Source organism: Thermobia domestica, chromosome 2 (genome assembly GCF_964235325.1).
Source record: "Thermobia domestica chromosome 2, izTheDome1.hap1.1, whole genome shotgun sequence".
NCBI classification, from domain to species: Eukaryota; Metazoa; Arthropoda; class Insecta; order Zygentoma; family Lepismatidae; genus Thermobia; species Thermobia domestica.
In genome coordinates, this window is record NC_137455.1 from 353,032,564 (window position 1) to 353,053,176 (window position 20,613).

Genomic DNA, 20,613 nt, shown 5'->3' on the forward strand with positions numbered 1-20,613 from the left:
AAATAGAAATGATGCTGTAGCTGCTTGACTGAAAGTCTATAATTTATCTAAAAGAAAAAAATTAAATGGGTCAAAAATGTCATACTTTGTAATAGAGAAAAAGGAAATAATCCAGTTCTTGCCACTAACATTTGCACAGTATTAGATTGCGTTCAGATCTTGAAGCACTCTACGTCAATCTTAAAGTATTTTATCATTCATATCTTTAAGTACTTCTAGCGTTGACGTGAGATAGAAATATTGACATTGAGGATGTCTTGTAAGTGTAATGAAAACGTATCCTCGCTCAATATCCAGGTACTATTACAATTTGACGATAATGGTTGTACTTACGCTGGTCACAACTGTTTCCTTCATAGCCTACACGGCACCAACAGCGTCCGGGTGATATACAGATTCCATGCACACAGCCTCCTTCACAAACAGGTACACATTCTGAAATGTACTGAAGTTGCCTATAGCCTTCACAACACGCAAAAACTGTACGATATTTTGTGATGTGCTAAAAGAGAATAAACAAATAATATAATGTGAATTACTGCTAGAATTAAATATGCAACGCTGGCTTTCATGCTACGCAGTAGCTACGTAAACAGTACTAATTCTCGATTTTGGTACAGGAGAGTTCCTAAAACTCGACACTTGGCAACTCTGCCACACCCTAGCAGGGCGGAAAATCCCCGCGCGCTAGTTAATTTTCATTATAGACAGCTTTATTCCTTCAGAAAGTGTTTTTCTTAGGTCTGTCGTATCAAGTAAGTTACTGTACAGGTGTATTCATTAATTTTCATTTTGAGAAAGGCTCTATGCCTTCATAAAGTATTACTTTCCCTTTGTTTAAGGGTAATTGGCAGTTTATTCTCTGTTGTATTCTCAAGCAACCAATAGACACAAGTATCAGTGTTGTATTCAGACATTTTCACCCGAGGGGGGGATGTGAACTCCTCGGGGGAAGGGGAGTTTGGGTGAAGTAATTTCTACATTTTGTGATTGAAATTTTGAGAGTTTCCCCGGGGGGAATGATTTTTTTCGGGGGAGAATTTCCCCCTGGGCTACCACCTGAATTGAGTTGAGTTGAGTTGAGTTTTGGGTTTAGCGTCCCGTTCAGCAGCGAGGCTATATGAGACGTGGACCTACTGATTAACGTGGAATCCGAACCACATGAGCTCCCGCCTACCTCCTGAATTCATCCCTGCACAAGCACAGTACTGTATTTTCTGAGGAAACACTCGTACTTATTCTTTTAACCTCATTCCCGATAGCCCGGCATTTTCACAAACTCGGCCACCCTTCGGCCCACATTGGGCCGAGATTTTGGAATTCTACTGTAGCCTGTAAGTTGTAATGTAAAATCTTGTATCAGATACGAAGTGGATTAAGTGCAAAAGTTGTTAGTAATCGACCAGGAACACAAGGATGATAAGCCACCTCTGTAGTTTGTAATAACGTCAAATTATACGAAAAGACACTGTAGTTAACTGATACGTACTTAACCAGGGATGTAGCCAGCAAGTTGTTTTAGGGGGAACTCCATGATTTATTCAGGGCTACTGGGGTTTTGACATGCTAAAAGCAAACTAAAATCCTTTCAGAATATGAAAACACGAATAACTCACAAAACATAATAAACATAATATACCTATACATACGAGCGGCGTTCAGTATTCTCTAATACTGACCCCCTTCCCCAGCATGTATGATCATGATTTTAACATGTATAGCAGGCCTGTCCATGAATTGGCTCCCGGAGCCAAAGCGTGAGCGGGCACGAGCGAAGATAAGAACAGGTGAGCACAGGTGCTGCTAGCTTCGCTTCTTCCACTGCATCCGATAAGTGTTGCCAACCACACATGATGGCAAAAAACCTATGGCCAAGCCTGGCCAGAAATTCGCACGATGATAAGCATTGAGCAGACGCAAGCGTGAAATGTGCAGGTGTGCTCTCCCCCTCCCCATTTCGAAAGCAGTGACGCGAAAACACTGCAGGAAATAAAATTGGTACGTTTTTTGGTCGAGGAAGACGCATGATAGAGGTTACAGTTAGCGTTGAAGTAACTAACAAATGAACAAGAAAAAAAAGAAAGAAACTAATATTAAACATGTCATCTTACAGACGTAAAAACGACTGCAAAAATCGGAAACGAATTGTTTCAGACCTTTTTAGCTTGCTTACACAATTCGTGACGTTGTATTACATTAGCACTCGGTCTGTAACTTGTCACTCGCTTCACGTTTGCTAAGTTGTAAATGCCTTTCGTTGCTAGATTGATAGGAGACCGACGGGAGGTTGAAAATAATAATAATAATAATAATAATAATAATAATAATAATAATAATAATAATAATAATAATAATGCGTATTATTTTTATTATTATTATTATTATTATTATTATTATTATTATTATTATTATTATTATTATTATTATTATTATTATTATTATTCGGACCAAAGAGGGATGAAAATAGGGATTGGAGGAAATTCATAACTAGGAATTGCATAGTTTATACCGCTCACCTAACATTATTAGGGTTATTAAGTGTAGAAAGCTCAGGTGGGCAGGCCATGTAGCCAGAATGGAAGAAATTAGAAACGCTTTCATAATTTTAACTGAAAACCCAATTGGAAGAAGACCACTAGGAAGACCTAGGCGTAGATGGGAAGGCAATATTAAGATGGATCTTGCAGAAATAAGAGTACAGAGTAGAAACTGGATCCAGTTGGCTAAGGACAGAAGTTAGTGGAAATATTTTGTAAACGCGACATTGAACCTTCGGGTTCCATAGGCCATAGAGTTAGTTATTATTATCTAAAAGAAATGTTCAAATGTTGTTAAGAGACAATTACACAGAAGAACTGAGTTCCGACCAAACACTAATTTGCCGGAAGGAAATTCCAGTGCAGTCCAGCCTACTGTAAGCGTTATCTGTGCAACCCACGTTTCATGTTCAAGACATTGGGAATAATTGTTCGTATCATTCAGTTGGAACGTTTCCTTTCGAATTTACGCTATTACAATAGGCCTACGCTATTACAGTAGGCCTACAACATTGTGACTTTCAAAATCAGTCAGTAACTATCGAAGAAAGACAAGCGTGTAGCTTCAGTCGTTGAAATCATTTAACATTCTTTTTCACTTTTAACAAGCCACCGGCAAGCAACCAGCCAGGGACAATATATTTTTCCTTATTAAAAGACACTCCTTGTTAAAAAAAAAAAAAAACTAATTGCAGTCACTAACGGTCACTCTTAAAAATGGAAAATCTCTTTGGCTCTCTTAATATTTTGTTTGATTCTTTGCGATCAAAGTAACTTTAAAAGTGGAGTAAGAAATACTATTCTTCCTATTGATAGTGTAATAGTGGCTTCTTATCTCCACAACCAACCCCTTGCTAAGCCTATTCGTACACACATACATGCATAAGCTAATTTTCTGGAGATAATACTTAGATAATTACAAACAAGTGCTACAGTTTTTTTTCGTATCAACAGATTATCTCTTTTCCTAAAAAGCGAAACAACATAATATAACAAACCCACACTCGGATATAACAAACCCACATCCTTCTTTAACAAAAGGAAAGAAAAAAGAAGAAAAGGAACGTACATAGTTTATCATTTGATTGCTGTTACAAGTTTGTATTGTCTATAGTTAACGGTTACCACATTGTAAAAAAACACTTTACACTAAATGGCAATCAGTTACCATACATCCTTTTTTTTTTTTTGGTAAGCTAGTGATTACCGCCAAGGTTGACAACACTTCCGCTCCTCTAAGGACGAAACCCGAAGATCCACGAAGCACGAACAATGGTATTTGCCCGTAGAATGCTCATGAGCGTTCACGAGGAGAGTTTCCACTATCTGCTCGCCGTGGGCAGGGCTGATGTATAGAAAGTAGACATCTTATGATGACTTTATGCTGCAGTGCAAGTTATTTGACCATGTACTTTCTTCTTTGCATGTGTTTGCAGTAGAGCATCTGTAAGAACTCTGTGAAAATGGAAAATATGGATGTTCGTGCGGCCATCTTCGCATGATTATCTGCCACATCTGAACTCACGGCACCATCTCGCAACTGTAGGATATGATAGAGCAGACTGTCCTAATGTTTGTACCAAGTCGTCATGAATTTCACTTGGCTGTAAGTTTTTCAATTGCAGATACTTGATGACCGCACGAACCTCACTATTTTCCATTTTCACAGAGTGCTTACAGATGCTCTACTGCAAATACCTCCAAAGAAGAAAGTACATGGTCAAATAACTTGCACTGCGGCATAAAGTCATCATAAGATGTCTACTTTCTACACATGTTAAAATCATGATCCTACATGAGGGGAAGGGGTTCAGTGTTAGAGCATACTGAACGTCCCTCGTAAATACACACATATTATTATTATTATTATTATTATTATTATTATTATTATTTGTAGTAGTACTACTATATTTTCAGAATACTACCCTGCTGAAGCACACATCGTGACAGTGCGTGAAGATACACTCACAGGCTGTAGGAAAGGCATTACTATCAATAAACTATTCATAAGGAAAAAAGGAAATTCGAGGGAAATTGTGAGTAACAAAGTGGATGATTATTTCATTATTTTTAATGTGTTAACATGATTTAACATTTAAATATATATGAGGGGGTATTTCAAAGTTTTAATTATCACCAGAAAGTTATTAAGATATGATAATAAAATTTTGTCAGTCTTAAGTTTAGTTCTTATATGCATGATGTTAAGGAAATTAGCTCCTAACGATTTTTATTTTTTACAGGGTGTTTCAAAAGTGATCAAAGTGCAAGATGGATAAGTTTCAGGCTTAAAGTTCCTGCATTTGAAGGGTAATAATGCCAGACAAACTCATGACGAGATGAAGGCTGTGTATAGCGATGATTGTCCATCTTATGACACCATTGTAAAGTAGAAAAAGAAATTCCAAACTGGTCATATGACCATCACAGACGACCCATAACCTGGAACACCATCCTTGATAGACGATGCGACCACTGTGAAGAAAATGGAATGTTTAATCCTCGAAGACAGACAGATGTGTAACCATCCAAACGATTATAAATGAGACTGATCTCACAAGTAAAGGTCACGTTTGGGTGTATCGAGTTGCTGCCTAAACGTATGTGATAGAGTAGTACTAAGTGTGCTCAATATATCAGGGAAGTTTTAGGTGCAAAGTTCAAAGGGTTTAGGAGATACAGCCACCAGAACATCATATGGTGGTACACTCATGTTCAAAATTATTGTCGCATGTCTATAAATATGTTTTTGTAGGAATATAATTTGCTAACGAATTCGCCCGGTATTTCTTATAATGTTAGTATGTGTATAATCGGCAAAGACATGCATGTGGCAAATTTCATGTCAAAAGAGCAGTAAATAAGAACAATAAAACGAAAATAAAACTTTCTTGTCCATTAAGCAACATTTTGTTTTACTCATCCTAATTTTCATATTTATAATTCTTTTCCTATGAAATTTACCACAAATATACATTTCCCTATTATATACATAGTATTAGTATCAAAAGTAATTTGCAAAATCATTAACATATTATATTGTTACAAGAAGACAGTTATAGATATGCGACAATCATTTTGGACATGAGTGGTCATGTTATAGTCGTAATACATACTCCGAAACATAAGAGAGAAGTTTTTTATCTATTTTTCCCCTAAGCTAGTTTATTTCGTGTTTCCAGCATATTTAAGTGATGAAACTGAAGAGAAAGTTGTTTGTTTTGTAAATCCAATGTGATTTTGTTATTGCATAGAAAAGTTACCAATTACTACAATCAATATGCAGTTCAGAAAAGAGTGCATGCCTTGCACAAATACTCTGCTCACAGTGAGCACAGGTGACAAACGCAGTCAAGTCGCACTTGAAACGCAGTCAAGTCGCACTTGTCGTTCACAATTCCGTCAAAGCAGTAATCGTAAGGAACGATCCAACTTTCAGGCTCTTCATTCAAGTATCCAGCCTTATAGGAAACAAATCGAACTATGTTGCGAAAACGAGGAGCACTGAATTGGTAAATACTGTAAACAACTGTAGTTGTATATTCACGTCAATGATGAAACGAACAAAGGCTCTGTATGGACGGAAGAAGTGAACATTCAGAGGCTGAAACATGCCACTACATCCACCGGGTATCAGCCGTTTGAGCAATGCAAAGCCTTCTGGCACACACTGTGACCAAACACTATCGTCTTTGTTTGCAGACTATGAATCAAGTAATAGGAGGACTTTCTTACTACAACCTGCAATGCTTTCCCACATGGCGCCCGAATAGATAGTCTTAAGATCCTGCTTGTTCATGTTCGCTGTTTTATCAGTAAATGAGATTAAGATTATATTAGCCGGATCGGCTGGTTTTACTGCAGGGAACCTACCGTTTGGTTCAACCACCAGAACTTACATGGGATGCATAATTTCTCCGTCCATTGACACAACCGGCATTATCATATAGGAATGAAATGTTACACTCACATATTCCACTGTTGTTCTGATCTTCACTAATCCTTTCTCCCTCGACGTCCGGTACGAATGCAATTCCTTCTCGAAGTGACTTTGATCCGCATTGAAGACATTGGCAGCTGGAATGTCATCAGTGATCATAAGATCACGTACAGAAATACACTATGACATGCACTTCCATACAACATTCTAGTGGCTGCATCTCCTAAACCCTTTGAGCTTTGTACCTAAAACTTCCCTACCACATTCCACACATTTAATACTATTCTATCACATATGTCTCGGGCAGCAACTCGATTCAACCAAACGTGATCTTTTCTTGTCAGTTGTGATAGTGTGTGCAAAATTATCCATGGCGAACTTCACCGGTCTAAGGTATCTGCGCACTGGGTTTCTCGTCTACTGACACCTTTTCAGAAGTTTCAGCTCATTCATCTTAAGTTGATGTCGACAAAGCAAGGGCGTGTGGCTTTCAGGTATTGCAGCATCTGCCTTATTTTTCCGAGCTCGTACCCAGTGACTTTTTTCTCCTCAAATGAAGAATCCGTTGCGTGGTCGCCATTTTGACAACACAGGTGGCGTCATTTACGAGGAGGAAGAGTGGTTTAAAGCACAATGTGCAGACTTCTACAATGACGTTATTCGTAAAGTGAAGAAACGCTGGGATAAATGTGTAAATCTGGGCAGTTAACATACATAGAGAGAGGTTAACAACTACAAATCACAACAATCCCTGCATCCTATTTTTTACTATGATATTTAACACTTTACGATATCGCCTCGTATAGGCCCTATTGTCGATCATAAACTTGCTGCATGTGTTGTAAGGATTTACAGTGACATAATGAAGCGTATACCCATCTAATATTTTTAGACTCTAGGTATACTCACCTTAAATTTACGAAAAAATGAGTTTATAGGGGTAAGCTATGCTTTTGAAAACAGTCAAACGTATAACTACCAAAAATTGTATCACTATTACTGACAAGAAACCCCTTGAGTGCGAGGTCACAAGTGCAATCTCTAGTAAGGCTCATTTGAAAGTATAGTGCGAACAATGATGACAGGAAAAAAATATTAGCTGCTAATGGCTCACCATGTGCATCAGGAGGGTGACAGAAAATGTGTGTCCGGGAGGTGCACAGATCAACCTTCTATAGGATGTATGTATTACACTTCACAAAATGGACAAAATGGACTCCCCACGGTTCTCATCTCCCGGTTATACCAATATTATTCTATATGCATTCTTTAAGAGTGGATATCTAGCTGAACATTCTGAACGGTTTGTAACTTCCAAGGAGTTCGCCTTCGATCTTGATGGTGCGAACGTTTGTGACCACTGTGGCGCGTCATTTTTCATTCGGTGTTCGTGATGCAAGTTAATGGTTTGTTTTGAACATTTCGTGAATGTCGACGATGCCCATTTTGTGAAGTGTAATACATATATCCCATAGAAGGTTGATCTGTGCACCTCCCGGACACATATTTTCTGTCCCCTCCTGATGCACATGGAGAGTCATTAGCAGCTAATATTTTTCCTGTCATCATTGTTCATACTACACTTTCAAATGAGCCTTACTAGAGATTGCACTTGCGACCTTGGACTCAAGGGATTCCCTGTGAGTATTAAATAAGATTCATAAACACATAACAGACGAACCATATTTAAGGAGGGGGGCTGTAGATTGTTTTGGGAGCCGAACCCACATACTTAACAAATCATCAAGATTTTCTCTACGAGATTGGGCAAGATTTCACGACTGACAATTTTTCTTTTTAGCAAGAAATCACGAGCACGAAAATACAGTGATGAAAACGCATTTTAACAACATTCAGTTTACATTATCCAATTCGAGCGAAATTTGCACCAAAGAGAAGTGTCTTTAGAGGACAGGATCATATTTACGAGTGGGCGAACATGAGGTTATGACCCAGAGCGGCAATTTTTGAGGAACGGTAAATTTTCTCGAACCAGTTTTCTTTTTTTCAAATTCCACTTCCCAAAATTGCAGAAACTTGCCAGAAGACATAGATATTCAGAAGGCGAGATTTTCTAACGGTTTCATCATTGTCATCATCATAGATATTCCACCATTGTTGCCAGGTCATTTGCTGCAACTGAGAAGCTTCCATGCTCCACGGTCTTCCACTAACCTCTTCGTCTTCACGTACGATTCTGCTGTTTTGTGTTATCCATTAATTGTAGTCTCTTTCACTCTCTCCCTCTCTTTCCTCTTACCATACCTCTAGCACGTTTCTCATGATACAGTTTTCTCTTAGCCAAATGTATCAACCAGTTTCTCTTTCTCTTCTCAATAATATCTAAAAATATTCTTTTCTCCCCCACCATTTCTAACACTCTCGCGCTCAATTTCCGTTCGACCCGATTAATTCTCTCCATTCTTCTCCACACCCACATTTCAAAAGCTTCCAATTGTTTTTCATCATTTGTGCGTAATGTTCATATTTCTGCCTCATACTACACAACACTCTACATGAAGCATTTTATGACTCTTTTCTCAAATCTTTATTGAAAGTCCCACAAAACAAACTTTTCTTCCTCCTAAAGGCTCCTTTCGGCATTCCTATCCCTGCTTTTCTAATTTCACGTTCATACTTCACATCATCACTAATAATACTACCCAAATATCGAAAACTAGTCACCTGTTCTATTTTTAAGGGGCGATAAAAATGTTAAATATAGCCCTGCTGGAGGGCATGTTGATCTTAATTTTAAGGTTCCAGATCACCAGACACAATAGAGAGCAGGTTGATTTAGTATCTGTAGAGGATATTCTGGTAGTGGATTGATGGTCGTCGGACGTGATGAGGAGTATACTCGGGTGTTTGCAGTTTGAATCCGTGGATCACAGCGTGCATTTGCAATAGCCAATGATGGCAAAGCACCTGTTATGTTATAAAGTAACTTTGAATGCTGCCGTATAAATTGGCGGCGAGAGGCTGAGTGATCGGTCCATAGATTTACCACTCGCATGGGCTTTAACGTGTCAGTGTTAGTTCGATGGTATAAAAGATGAAAGGCATAAAGTTACCACAGCAGATATGCTCCGCTCTCAAGTGCTTCGCGTTTTACTGCGCCTGGAGAGAAGGATCCTTTTTTTAACACTTGTGAAGTAGCTGTGTATTACATGTGAAGTGACCATGAGATAATTGTGTAAACTCCAACTTAATTTGCTAAATTCAATTATTTTATTAAATTACATTATTAACGAAAGAATCATGAACTTTTGAAAATTCAACGGAAGAAAATTTTGATGAAGATTGTACATTCTTAGACACCTGTTGTAAACACATATTTGTTAATAAACTCGACTAGCTTCACCATTACCTTTCCGCATACCTTCAAGCATAGCCTGATACTTCCCGATTCATTGGACTCTTAGGTCATCATTCTTCAGCCGAACAAAACCACGAGGGACACAACAACAAGGGGTATTCGACACACGATTAGGATAGGTGCAGGATCGACGAGAGAAGCAGATCGCACCGTTGGAGAATAGCCAGCTCCATAAGTCAAGAGTACCATTCTGTTGGTTTATCGCCGCAGACACTTTTGAGTTCGTCAGCAGACTAATGGCATGAAGGTGTAGGAGAACATCATCATAAAGACGCATTATCGACGCCCCTTGCAGATCAACAGGATAGATATCCAGATGTTGACTGTCTCCAGCTTATCCAGGCTCCTCCAGAGAAAGATATTCACCGTTCTAGATGACCAGGATGACGCCAGCCTCGTTGGATCTATCAGGCTAGTGCTCATTCCTTTATCTCAGTTAAAACCTTTCTCTTTCTTTTATCTTTCCCACAACTAGTCATTTCTCAAAATTAGAAACATTTGAATTTTATTCAAATTCAATCACAATTTCACAGTTAAGTACCGTGTTGTGCATCAGTTTTATCCCCATTTTGTTGAGTTTATTTAATAAGTATTTTTGAGCTACATCTGAAGGCACAGCACTGGCACACACTGATAGGACGGTGAACAGACAAAGTTCGAGGGATGGAGAGTATAGACGGCAACATTTTCAGCCGGATTTGGAGAAGAGGAAACAGAGCGAAGTTTTGAAGTGATCTTGATTCGCACATAATTTTCGCTCGACTGCATTAGTAATAGTATTAAAGGGCTACTATTACTACCGTAAAGTAGGGTTACTTGGAAAATCTGGGGCAACTTGGAAAATTGATACTTTATGGGTTACATTGTATAATAATGAGAGAACTATGGTAGATATGTCGTTTCCTTCCAGATCAATGAAAAGTAGGCACCTAAATGAAACAATATGGATGATCATTAGTGCTGTGTCTTATTTATAGACTGGTCTAAAAATTCTCAGAGCAATTGATACTTTTTTTTTTAATTTTCTGTAAATTGTTCCTGTGTTTCCGTAATGAAAAGTGATTTTTACCTGGTTGTGCTAAATATGCTTTCAGAAGTTTGCTAATGAGACGAATTAGTTTTACATTTCCACTTTCTTTCTGAGACAGTCTCCTGCCATTTTTAAAAAAATTCCTTCCTATTTTTCTACTAAAAATGATGATATTGATCAGAGATAGACAACGATGATATTATTGAACTTTTGCCTGTACCTACCTACAACAGCAGAGAACAAGTTGTTTTTCCATATGACTTTGCAGCCAAAAAAAAAAAAAAAAAAAAAATCAATATGCGAATTTTTGTCCTCATCGCAGTGTTACATTATTATTATTATAACAGTGCCATAAGGTATTTTTGCAAAGATTTAACGTAAATGTAATACTTGTAAAAAATGTACCATGGAAACCAATGTAATGCAAATGCTGATCTGATACATACATAAATTTCATAAAATTATGAATGACATATTTTAGTGTCTTAAAGAGATCTCAAGAGTTTATGCGTGTATTGGCATTTGGCAAGATTTCTTTTGTATTGTTTGAAAAACTACCGTTTATAAAAGCTATTGTAAAAAAAAAAAAAAAAATGTTTTTACTGGTAGTGCGGGCTTTTAGAAGACAAGCTTACTACTGTAGTTAGTTTAGATTGGTTCAACAATTTATTGTGTTTAACTAAAAATGTGCAAAAAACTTTTTTTTATTATTTAAAACAGCCTAGGAACACTTTACTATGAAAGAAACATAGGCATGTTACATATCAATCTTCTTAGGAAAGTGTGATCTTGTAAGTGGTTCTTTCCAAATAGTCCTATCTTTCACACAGCTCTTACTGCTATGAAAAGAGATATATTTTCTAAGTAGCCACAAAAGCGGGATTACTTGGAAACAGCACATTCTGGCTGCCGGGAGGCTTCAGCCTCAGTAAAATTTTGTTATGACTGCAGGAAAAGGTAACATGGAATAAGCTCTAGAAACATCAAAAGAGGAAGAAAACTTAATTGCAATAAATAACAAGTGGAAAAGAAAAAAAACTTTCCAAGTTACCAAAGTTTACGGTACTAAATAATATAATAGTAAACATAAAACGATGAAAGATGTGAGAATCAACTCACCTTAGCCCTGTAACGAGTAACATATTGTGAGTTGTACTTTATGCACTCTGAAGCACCAAGTTGCGGAGCTATGAAGCACCAAGTTGTCTTCCTATATGCCTGGGTTTGATAGTATACTTCTCTTTCAGTCACTGTATAGCTGTAGACAAAATATATAACAGATTATTTAAAACACAAATATATTCAATGAGACTTCGTTCTTGTTTCAGACATAAATCAAAACCCAAACTTTCATGGCCAATATCTTGAGAAATAAAGTTATGAGCAAGACAATATTTTACGTATGCACTAAGCAAGTCGCGGTCTACCTCCAAAGTCAAGATGAGTTTTATAGTTTGTGTGTGATATAATCCATAGCATATGAATCCAAACTTTAATTTGATGGTCAAGAAATAAAGATTCAAATAGGAAAATGTTTTACATATGAACTAAGAAAATAAAGGTCTGTCTCTAAAGCAAATCTTTATCGATCTGGAATGATTTCTGTACGTTGTGTATGATACAATACATAATATATATATAAATCCAAACTTTAATTGATGGATCAAATCTAGAGAAATAATAGTTTAAACAGAAAAGTGTTTTACATATATACTGAGAAAATCAAGGTCTATCTCAAAAGTGAAACTTTATCAAACTCATTCCAGATTGATGGATTCACTGTAGAAATAGGCATTGCCCTGTAGATTGTGTATGATACAATCCATAAGATATGAGTACAAACTTTAATTTGATGGTCAAGAAATAAAGATTTAAAGAAGAAAATATTTTGCATGTGAACTAAGAAAGTCAAAATCTATCTCTAAAGCCAAGTTTTTGTCAAACTGGGATGAGTTTATAGCTTGTGTATGATGCAATAGATAATATATGAGTCCAAACTTTAATTTGATGGACCATATCTCGAGAAATAGAAATTTAAACAGGAAAATGTTTTACATATTTACTGAGAAAACCAAGGTCTATGTCTAAAGCGAATCTTTATCAATTTGGAATGACCTCTGTAGATTTTGTATGATACAATTTATAATATATGAATCCAAACTTGAATTGATGGATCATAATTCGAGAAATAAAGGTATGAACAAATAGTTTTAGATCTATACTAAGTAAGTCAACATCTACCTCCAAAGCCAAGCTTTGTGAAACTGGGATGAAGTTTTGTATAAAGGTAACAAAGAAAGTTCTGTCGTTTTTTCACCCACCACCTGCGAACATCAATATGTCACCTAAGATGTACTTGGAAGATCAAAAATAGTTCCCATCAGTATCGACGACCTTCTGCCAACGTTCTGGAAGGCCATGGATTCCATCGCGGTAGAACTTGGTGGACCATGAAGCGAAGAAGGTATTAAGGGAAATTTTACACCTCCACTAGGAATTTCAACAGCCGTAATTTAAGTGATTGTCCAAGGAATGGAACAGATGATAATCGGACAGTGAAATGACTGGGGAGTACGGAGAATTCAATACTGTTTCCCATCCAAGGCGTAGAATAGTGTTCTGGGTCATCCTAGTCACGTGGGGCTTAGCGTTGTCCAGTAACAGGAGGACCCCTTTGAGATTCAGAAGTGCTGGCTTCATAGTTTTCAGTTTTTCTTGAACACATCTTAACTACTGACTACCCAATTGCATTGTTGGTCTCACCAGGTGGTAGCAGTTCCCGATGCGCTATGCCGCGAGCAATCCACCAAACACACAGAAGGACCTTCTTCTGGTGCAGTGCTAGTTTCGCCTGTTTTGGAACCGGTTCATGGGATGCTAACCAATGATGGTGACGTGGAGCTTCGTACAGGATCCACTTCCCATCATATGTCAACACTCTATCCAGAAATGACTCCTTCCTCAGACGAGACATCAAAGAAACACAAGTGTCTGCTCGAGTTGCCTTCTGGCCCGGAGTCAAATCATGTGGGACCTATCGACCCAACTTATAGTATTTCCTAAGTTGATGGAGGTGCTGCCGAATGGTTTCTCTACTTACACTGAATGATTCCTCACATGTCTGGTCACTGTTCGCCTTAATTGCTGCCTGAAGATCTTCATTTTATACAAGTGTTGGTCTTCTGGAACGTGGTGCGTCTTCGAGTGATTCGTCACCGTCCTTAAACTTGTTAAACCACCATTGCACTGTCCACGTAGTCACGACGCTCTCACCAAGGGTCTGGCGATCTTCCGCCCCGCTGCAGCGACGTTCGACCCCAGTTTGAACTCGTACAGCATACATGCCCTTATAGCCCAGTAAATAAAGGACCGCGAGCTGAAATAATTTAGAAAAAGCTGAAAATTTCAGGATTTGTTTTTCATGTGATCTTAAATGAAATATCAAAAGTCCCCTAAAGTCCCGTGTGCGCTTCATCCTCAAAATGGCGGCCAAAGATGGCGGCCGTCCGGAATGCGCATGTCTCCCGATTTCAGCTTGTAACTCTGAGACCATTTAAGATATTCCAATTCTGTAAAAGCACTTTTGTTCTAGAAGCTCTAATCTATAACTTTTCTTAATACTTCTTTCTCGTAAAGTTTGACTCAAAGCTACCATTTTCCATTAAAGTATAAAGTGATACATTTTGAAAGTCCTGTTCTTGGATTGGTTGTAGAAAATCTCCAAAACCGTTAGGAATTCGCAAAAAATGCTCGGAATAGTTTAGATTGAACATTTAATTAGCTTTGTTTTAAAAAAAGAATCATCCAAATCGGAATACAATTAGTCGAGAAATTCGACGTTTTTGAAAAATATTGGTGGACAGAGCTGCTTTCTTGTCACCCAATTGTCCATACTGTGTTCCTTTAAATCTACTTTTTTTTCTTTTTAGTAGCAGAAATAAAGTGTAATATATATATATATATATATATATATATATATATATATATATATATATATATATATATATATATATATATATATATATATATTCAGTAGACTCACCGTTAACATCATTGGCGTAACAGCTGGTAGTCTATATATTATTATATTCTAAACATACATAAATTTTAAGCTAATGTGGTTCATAGTGGTATGAAAGTAAACAGCAAACCCCTGCCTTCTTATCTCAAAAATGAAGCAAACAAGAAAACAAAAGCAGCTCATGTCTAAAAATAGAAGCATTAACAATGCATTCGTATCGCATCTACCTAGAAAGAAGCAATTCCTTCATTGGAAAAAGTTACTCCCGAGGATCCACAATTACTAAAATTTTTTGTTGGAAATGTAACTAGAAGTAAGAAAGGTGATTCAAATATGTTATCTTGGATGCATATCATGATCTGCCATTCAATTATTTCAATGTGTCGACCTCGTACGTTTATATCACCAATCCATCTAGCAATTGGAGTTTACTGTTTGCGATACTATAGATTTCGTCAATATATAGATAGATATACTTGCATACGGTAGTTTTGGAATATCAGCCAGCAGTTATGGTATCCGCTTTTGCTAGAAGGAATATTAAATTGTATAACAAACCAACAAACAATGAACTTTTAAATATCGAAATAAAGAGTTTGATACCGGCAGAAAATATGATAGTACAAAATCTCCGATATGCTAATTTTCACAGATGAAGTTTGACTTCTCATGCATCTCATAAAAGATTCACCTAAGCCAAGGTGGAATGGTTTCATGCACACTATCACTATGACCACCGAAAGTTTGAAATGAGCAGCATAACTGCAGTTCCTTTTCTCAATTGGAAATTATCAAATTTCTGTACAATTTACACTTCCTTTCTATTTACTTGTGACGAAAGCAAGAAGACGGGATAGGATTCTTGTATCGTTACTTTTGAACAGCTTCTGTATTGGAAGTCAGTGGAAATAAAACATCTGCTCAACAAGATAGTTATTTAGCTAAAGTAGTTGTCAGACTGGGGGGATTTCACCTTCTAATGTCATACTTAGGTGTTGTTGGACGTATTATCTGGTACTTTAATTGAAGAACTTTGGGGCTTGTTGTATGCGCAAAATACTGTGGTACACATGTTAAATGAAACTACATATGCAAGAGCACAGAGAGCACTAAGCACTTTTTGACTTATGTAGCACCATCAACAGATTTGCACTATAGTTAGAGACCTTGATGAGAGTAACATATGTTTCAGTATCAATGAGTTGATCATAGGTACAAAAACCGCAAACAACTTAAAGGATAATCCAGACATTAAAATACTTATGACCTATCAGCCGAGTCAAAGCTGAACAGTGGCTTCAAAGTTTGAAACAAGTAAGATTAATAATACTTTATATTCGAGCGAAGCGTCCTGGAGACTGGGACTTTCATATTTATACGATGAAATGCATGATTCCCAACTTTTACGCAGCAGGACATTTGAACTATGCGAAATCTACACAGTTTTATCTCCAACAGATGGAAGAATTGGGAAATAAACTGAAACCAGCAGAACTTGAAAGATACTTTGATGTGCGAAGGAAGGATTGCTTTTGGAGTGGAAGTGTAACAGATATGGTAATTGAACAGAGTTTGATAAGGGCAATGAAAGCTTCCGGAGGATTGAGCTATGGGCGGGATATTGGCTGGCTCGGTCTTATCTTTTCCAATTACAATGGAAGTGAGTGAAGCCTTAGAAAGTTTCTGTGAAAAATGGTCGTCAGTGTCTGAACAGCATGTAGAAACTAGACCCGTCGGTCAGGAGACAGATGATCAAGACATCAGAAAACTTTCTGATTGGCTTAGTCTTCACAACCCGTTTGAACAATCCTATCAAAAAGACCTAGTCAACATTGCAACTGGCTTACTAACTGGTAAGAAAGTTAACTGTGATAGGGCAAAAGAGATAGTGTCAAAATCACTATCTCAAATGATAGGTAAAAACCTTTGATACCGTAGTTCTAAAAAGAAAAGAGAAGGTTGTTTGTCTGCGACAAGCAATACAATTAATATTAGGAAGGAAGCTGTTAGCATCAACTCACTTTAGTTGTTCAGCCGAATTGATACGGTATTGCAATCATATGAATAGATGCATGATTTTTTAAAATATGAACTAGCACCTTATCCTCCCTCCTTGTTTGATGAAATTTCAATTAGTAAAACTAGAAAATCTGTACTTGTGGACATTATAGGACTTATAGAACCCTGTATGAAAACTCTATCAGAATTGAGTTACGTTGTAGACGGTGGTTTCTTACTTCATGCGGTTGTTTGTCCGATATTAACACATATGCAAATACTTCTGAAAAATATGTACGATATATACAGAAACACATTTCACCGTGCAGAGCTGCAGTTTTTTATGGCTACGCAACAGGCAATAACAACAAAAATGTTGAACGACAGAGAAGAGAAATGTCAAAGATGTCTCTAGAATCGCATTTGATGAAAATACAAAAGTAACTACTGAGCAAGCACCTTTTTTACTGAACTCTGAAAATAAAAGACATCTGATTGATTTCTTCAAAACCCACTTTAGCTCTTCAAGCGTTACAGTGTACGAAGCTGAAGGAGATGCAGATGCTCTGATTGTCAGCACAGCTATTAATCTAAGTAAATAAAACACTTTTGTTGCTGTAGTAGTAGGAACTGACTCTGACTTATTGGCAATCTTAATTGCTCGAACAATTCCAGACACTACAGTGTACTTTGTGAGGCCGAAAACAAACAAAATTGAACAGAAATGCTTCCACATTGGCAACATCCAAAGGAAACTAGAGTCACTGAAGGACATCTTCCAGAGTGTCTTCATGCTTTCACAGGGTGTAACACGTCATCTTTTTTCAACAAAGGATGCCATCAAAATTCTTCAGAAGCAGCAAAAACTATCTAAAGCGGTCACAGTCTTCCACCAACCCAATTTAGATCCCCAAACAGTCATTAAAATAGGAGAAAAATTGGTTACGCGGTTGTATGGTGAACACAATCAAATTTCTTTAGACGAACTTCGATATAAGCCTACAACAGGATAATGACTAGAAAACTATCCTCAAAATTCAATTTGGCAAATTTACTTACAAGTGCTGCTGCCTCTCAACACAGTGTATGTGTTTACCTTTAAGTACACCAATGATTGGGGAATGATTTGAACCCAACAAAATGGGGGTGGCAATTAATAGAAGGAAAATTGTTTCCAGTGCAATAAAATTAAAAGCTGCTCCTGACAATCTGCTGAACCTTGTATCTTGCCCATGTAAGATAAGAACGCAGAAAGACTGTGACAGCAAATGTGAATATAGAAAGGCAGGACTGACTTGTTCCAAACTCTCTTTCAATTGTCGGGAAAATATTTGTTCAAATATGTTAATTCCTGACGACTCTGAAGACCATGAAATTATCATGTGTTAAAGAAGGTAGGTGCAATTCATATTTTTAAAACTTTTTACTCCCTTTTTGACTATTTACAATGAAGAATCTACTGTACAAGGGAGTTCAAATGAGATGAAAAACGGATACTTAATTTTCAACAATGGTGGCTCGTTGGTATGTAATCAGTGAGGCACACTACATAACTGTAAGTCGGGTTGTGTATCTACAAGTAGACTCAATGCAAATTGGTATCCTTATGAATATACAACCAAACTGAGTAATTCCGTTGCATAACAACGAGCCGCCACTGTTTTCAATATACTTAAAATTATATTACTCCTAACAAAATTTACAGAATATGGATTTTATTTTTCATAATAAAAGTGCTTTTTACAGAATTAAAATATAATAATCCCTTTTCTAGCTGTTAGTTTTTTTTTTTTTTGGGTGGGGGGGACATGTCGGACAAGTGTCCTCTCTGGTCGCCATTTTGGTATGAAATTCACATAGGTTTTATGACAGTTTTGAAATTTCAGTTTGGAATCCAAGGCATGAATGCCATAAATCCAGCACAACTATGAATTTCGAAACTTTAGGTGCTGGACTAATAGCGATTAATTTTTATCCAACTACTTTTAATTAAAAAACATCGAATTTCTCGACTAATTTTATTCCGATTTTGATGATTCTTTTTTTAAAACAAAGCTAATTAAATGTTCAATCTAAACTATTCCGAGCATTTTTTGCGAATTCCTAACGGTTTTGGAGATTTTCTACAACCAATCCAAGAACAGGACTTTCAAAATGTATCACTTTATACTTTAATGGAAAATGGTAGCTTTGAGTCAAACTTTACGAGAAAGAAGTATTAAGAAAAGTTATAGATTAGAGCTTCTAGAACAAAAGTGCTTTTACAGAATTGGAATATCTTAAATAGTCTCAGAGTTACAAGCTGAAATCGGGAGACATGCGCATTAGGGACGGCCGCCATCTTTGGCCGCCATTTTGAGGATGAAGCGCACACGGGACTTTAGGGGACTTTTGATATTTCATTTAAGATCACATGAAAAACAAATCCTGAAATTTTCAGCTTTTTCTAAATTATTTCAGCTCGACACACTTTTTGGTCCTTTATTTACTGGGCTATTATGACGGTCTGTGGAGCAGAGTTGGAGTGGGTCAGTGGGTCAAGTTTTCTGAGTGGGTCAGTGGGTCAAGTGGGTCAGTGGGTCGTGGGTCAACAGCATGTGACCCACTGCGACCCACCACCCACCATGACCCACTGTGACCCACCACCCACCGTGATCCACTGCGACCCACCACCCACCGTGACCCACTGTGACCCACCACCCACCGTGACCCACTGCGACCCACCACCCACCATGACCCACTGTGACCCACCACCCACCATGACCCACTGCGACCCACCATCCACCGTGTCCCACTGCGACCCACCGACTCAGTATGGTCTACCGACCCTCTCTGCTCACTGCATTGTAGACAGTATCTTCTGAAGATTGGTAAATTTGTCTCTGTTTTACTTTCAAGACCTTCATTTCCCTTCCTTTTCCACTTGTTTCTGTCTACCTACCTGAGGTGAGTATATCTAACCAAGTGGAAAAAGAACTTCAGGCACTTTTGGATATTGATATTTTTAATTGTAATAATAGCAATAGGACTTACACTACAACGTGGCTTTCGAGACCTGTGAGTTTTTAGAGCTAACTACTGGAAAAAAATACATTTTTGAATCACTGTAATATATAAAAAAATGCATGTAACTATGTGCCTGATCATCACGGTCAAATTGCCAAGTCAAATGAAATTACTTTTGGTATATAGTTCGGTCTTAATCCAAATTGGGATGTTATATTGCTTTTATTATAATGCATAATATCCTAAGGAGGTAGTGAGGATTCAAATTTTTGCGGAAAAAAAATGAGTATCTCGCAACCCGTTAAACTTACGGAGCTGAAATTCAGTGTATTAACTCTTTATTGAAAATAAACAGAATGTGTCCTAGCATTTTTAAAATTCTCCTTTATGTGGGGGAGGGGCACTTTTCTAAATATGGAAAATTGGTAGTGAGTTGGTTTGTAAAAATTAGGGATGGGCACGAGCGAGTTCGAGCGAGTTTTCTTTGAAACTCGACTCGACTCGAAACAGGCATGTTTGAACTCGACTCGAGAACTCGGCTCGAAAAATTTCCTCCAACTCGACTCGAAACTCGACTCGAATTTGGTTCGAGTTTCGAGTTGAGCCAAATCGAGCCTAATCGTGTGTGTAGTTCAAGTACTCTCTTCAAGTATTATACATACACAATACAATTATTATCAATGACACTACTACTACTACTAC

General features: G+C 37.4%; 1 protein-coding gene across 1 annotated transcript in view; it reads right to left on the bottom strand.

The window, feature by feature from the left end:
* Window positions 1–20,613, bottom strand: part of LOC145678778 (uncharacterized) — a 152,514-nt gene that overhangs the window by 107,568 nt on the left and 24,333 nt on the right. Inside the window, exons 2-3 of the mRNA XM_081749279.1 lie at window positions 12,006–12,144; window positions 334–502 (exon numbers count right to left, since the gene is read on the bottom strand). Of these exons, the coding sequence (XP_081605405.1) occupies window positions 334–502; window positions 12,006–12,144 (308 nt within the window). The remainder of the gene's footprint in view (window positions 1–333; window positions 503–12,005; window positions 12,145–20,613) is intronic.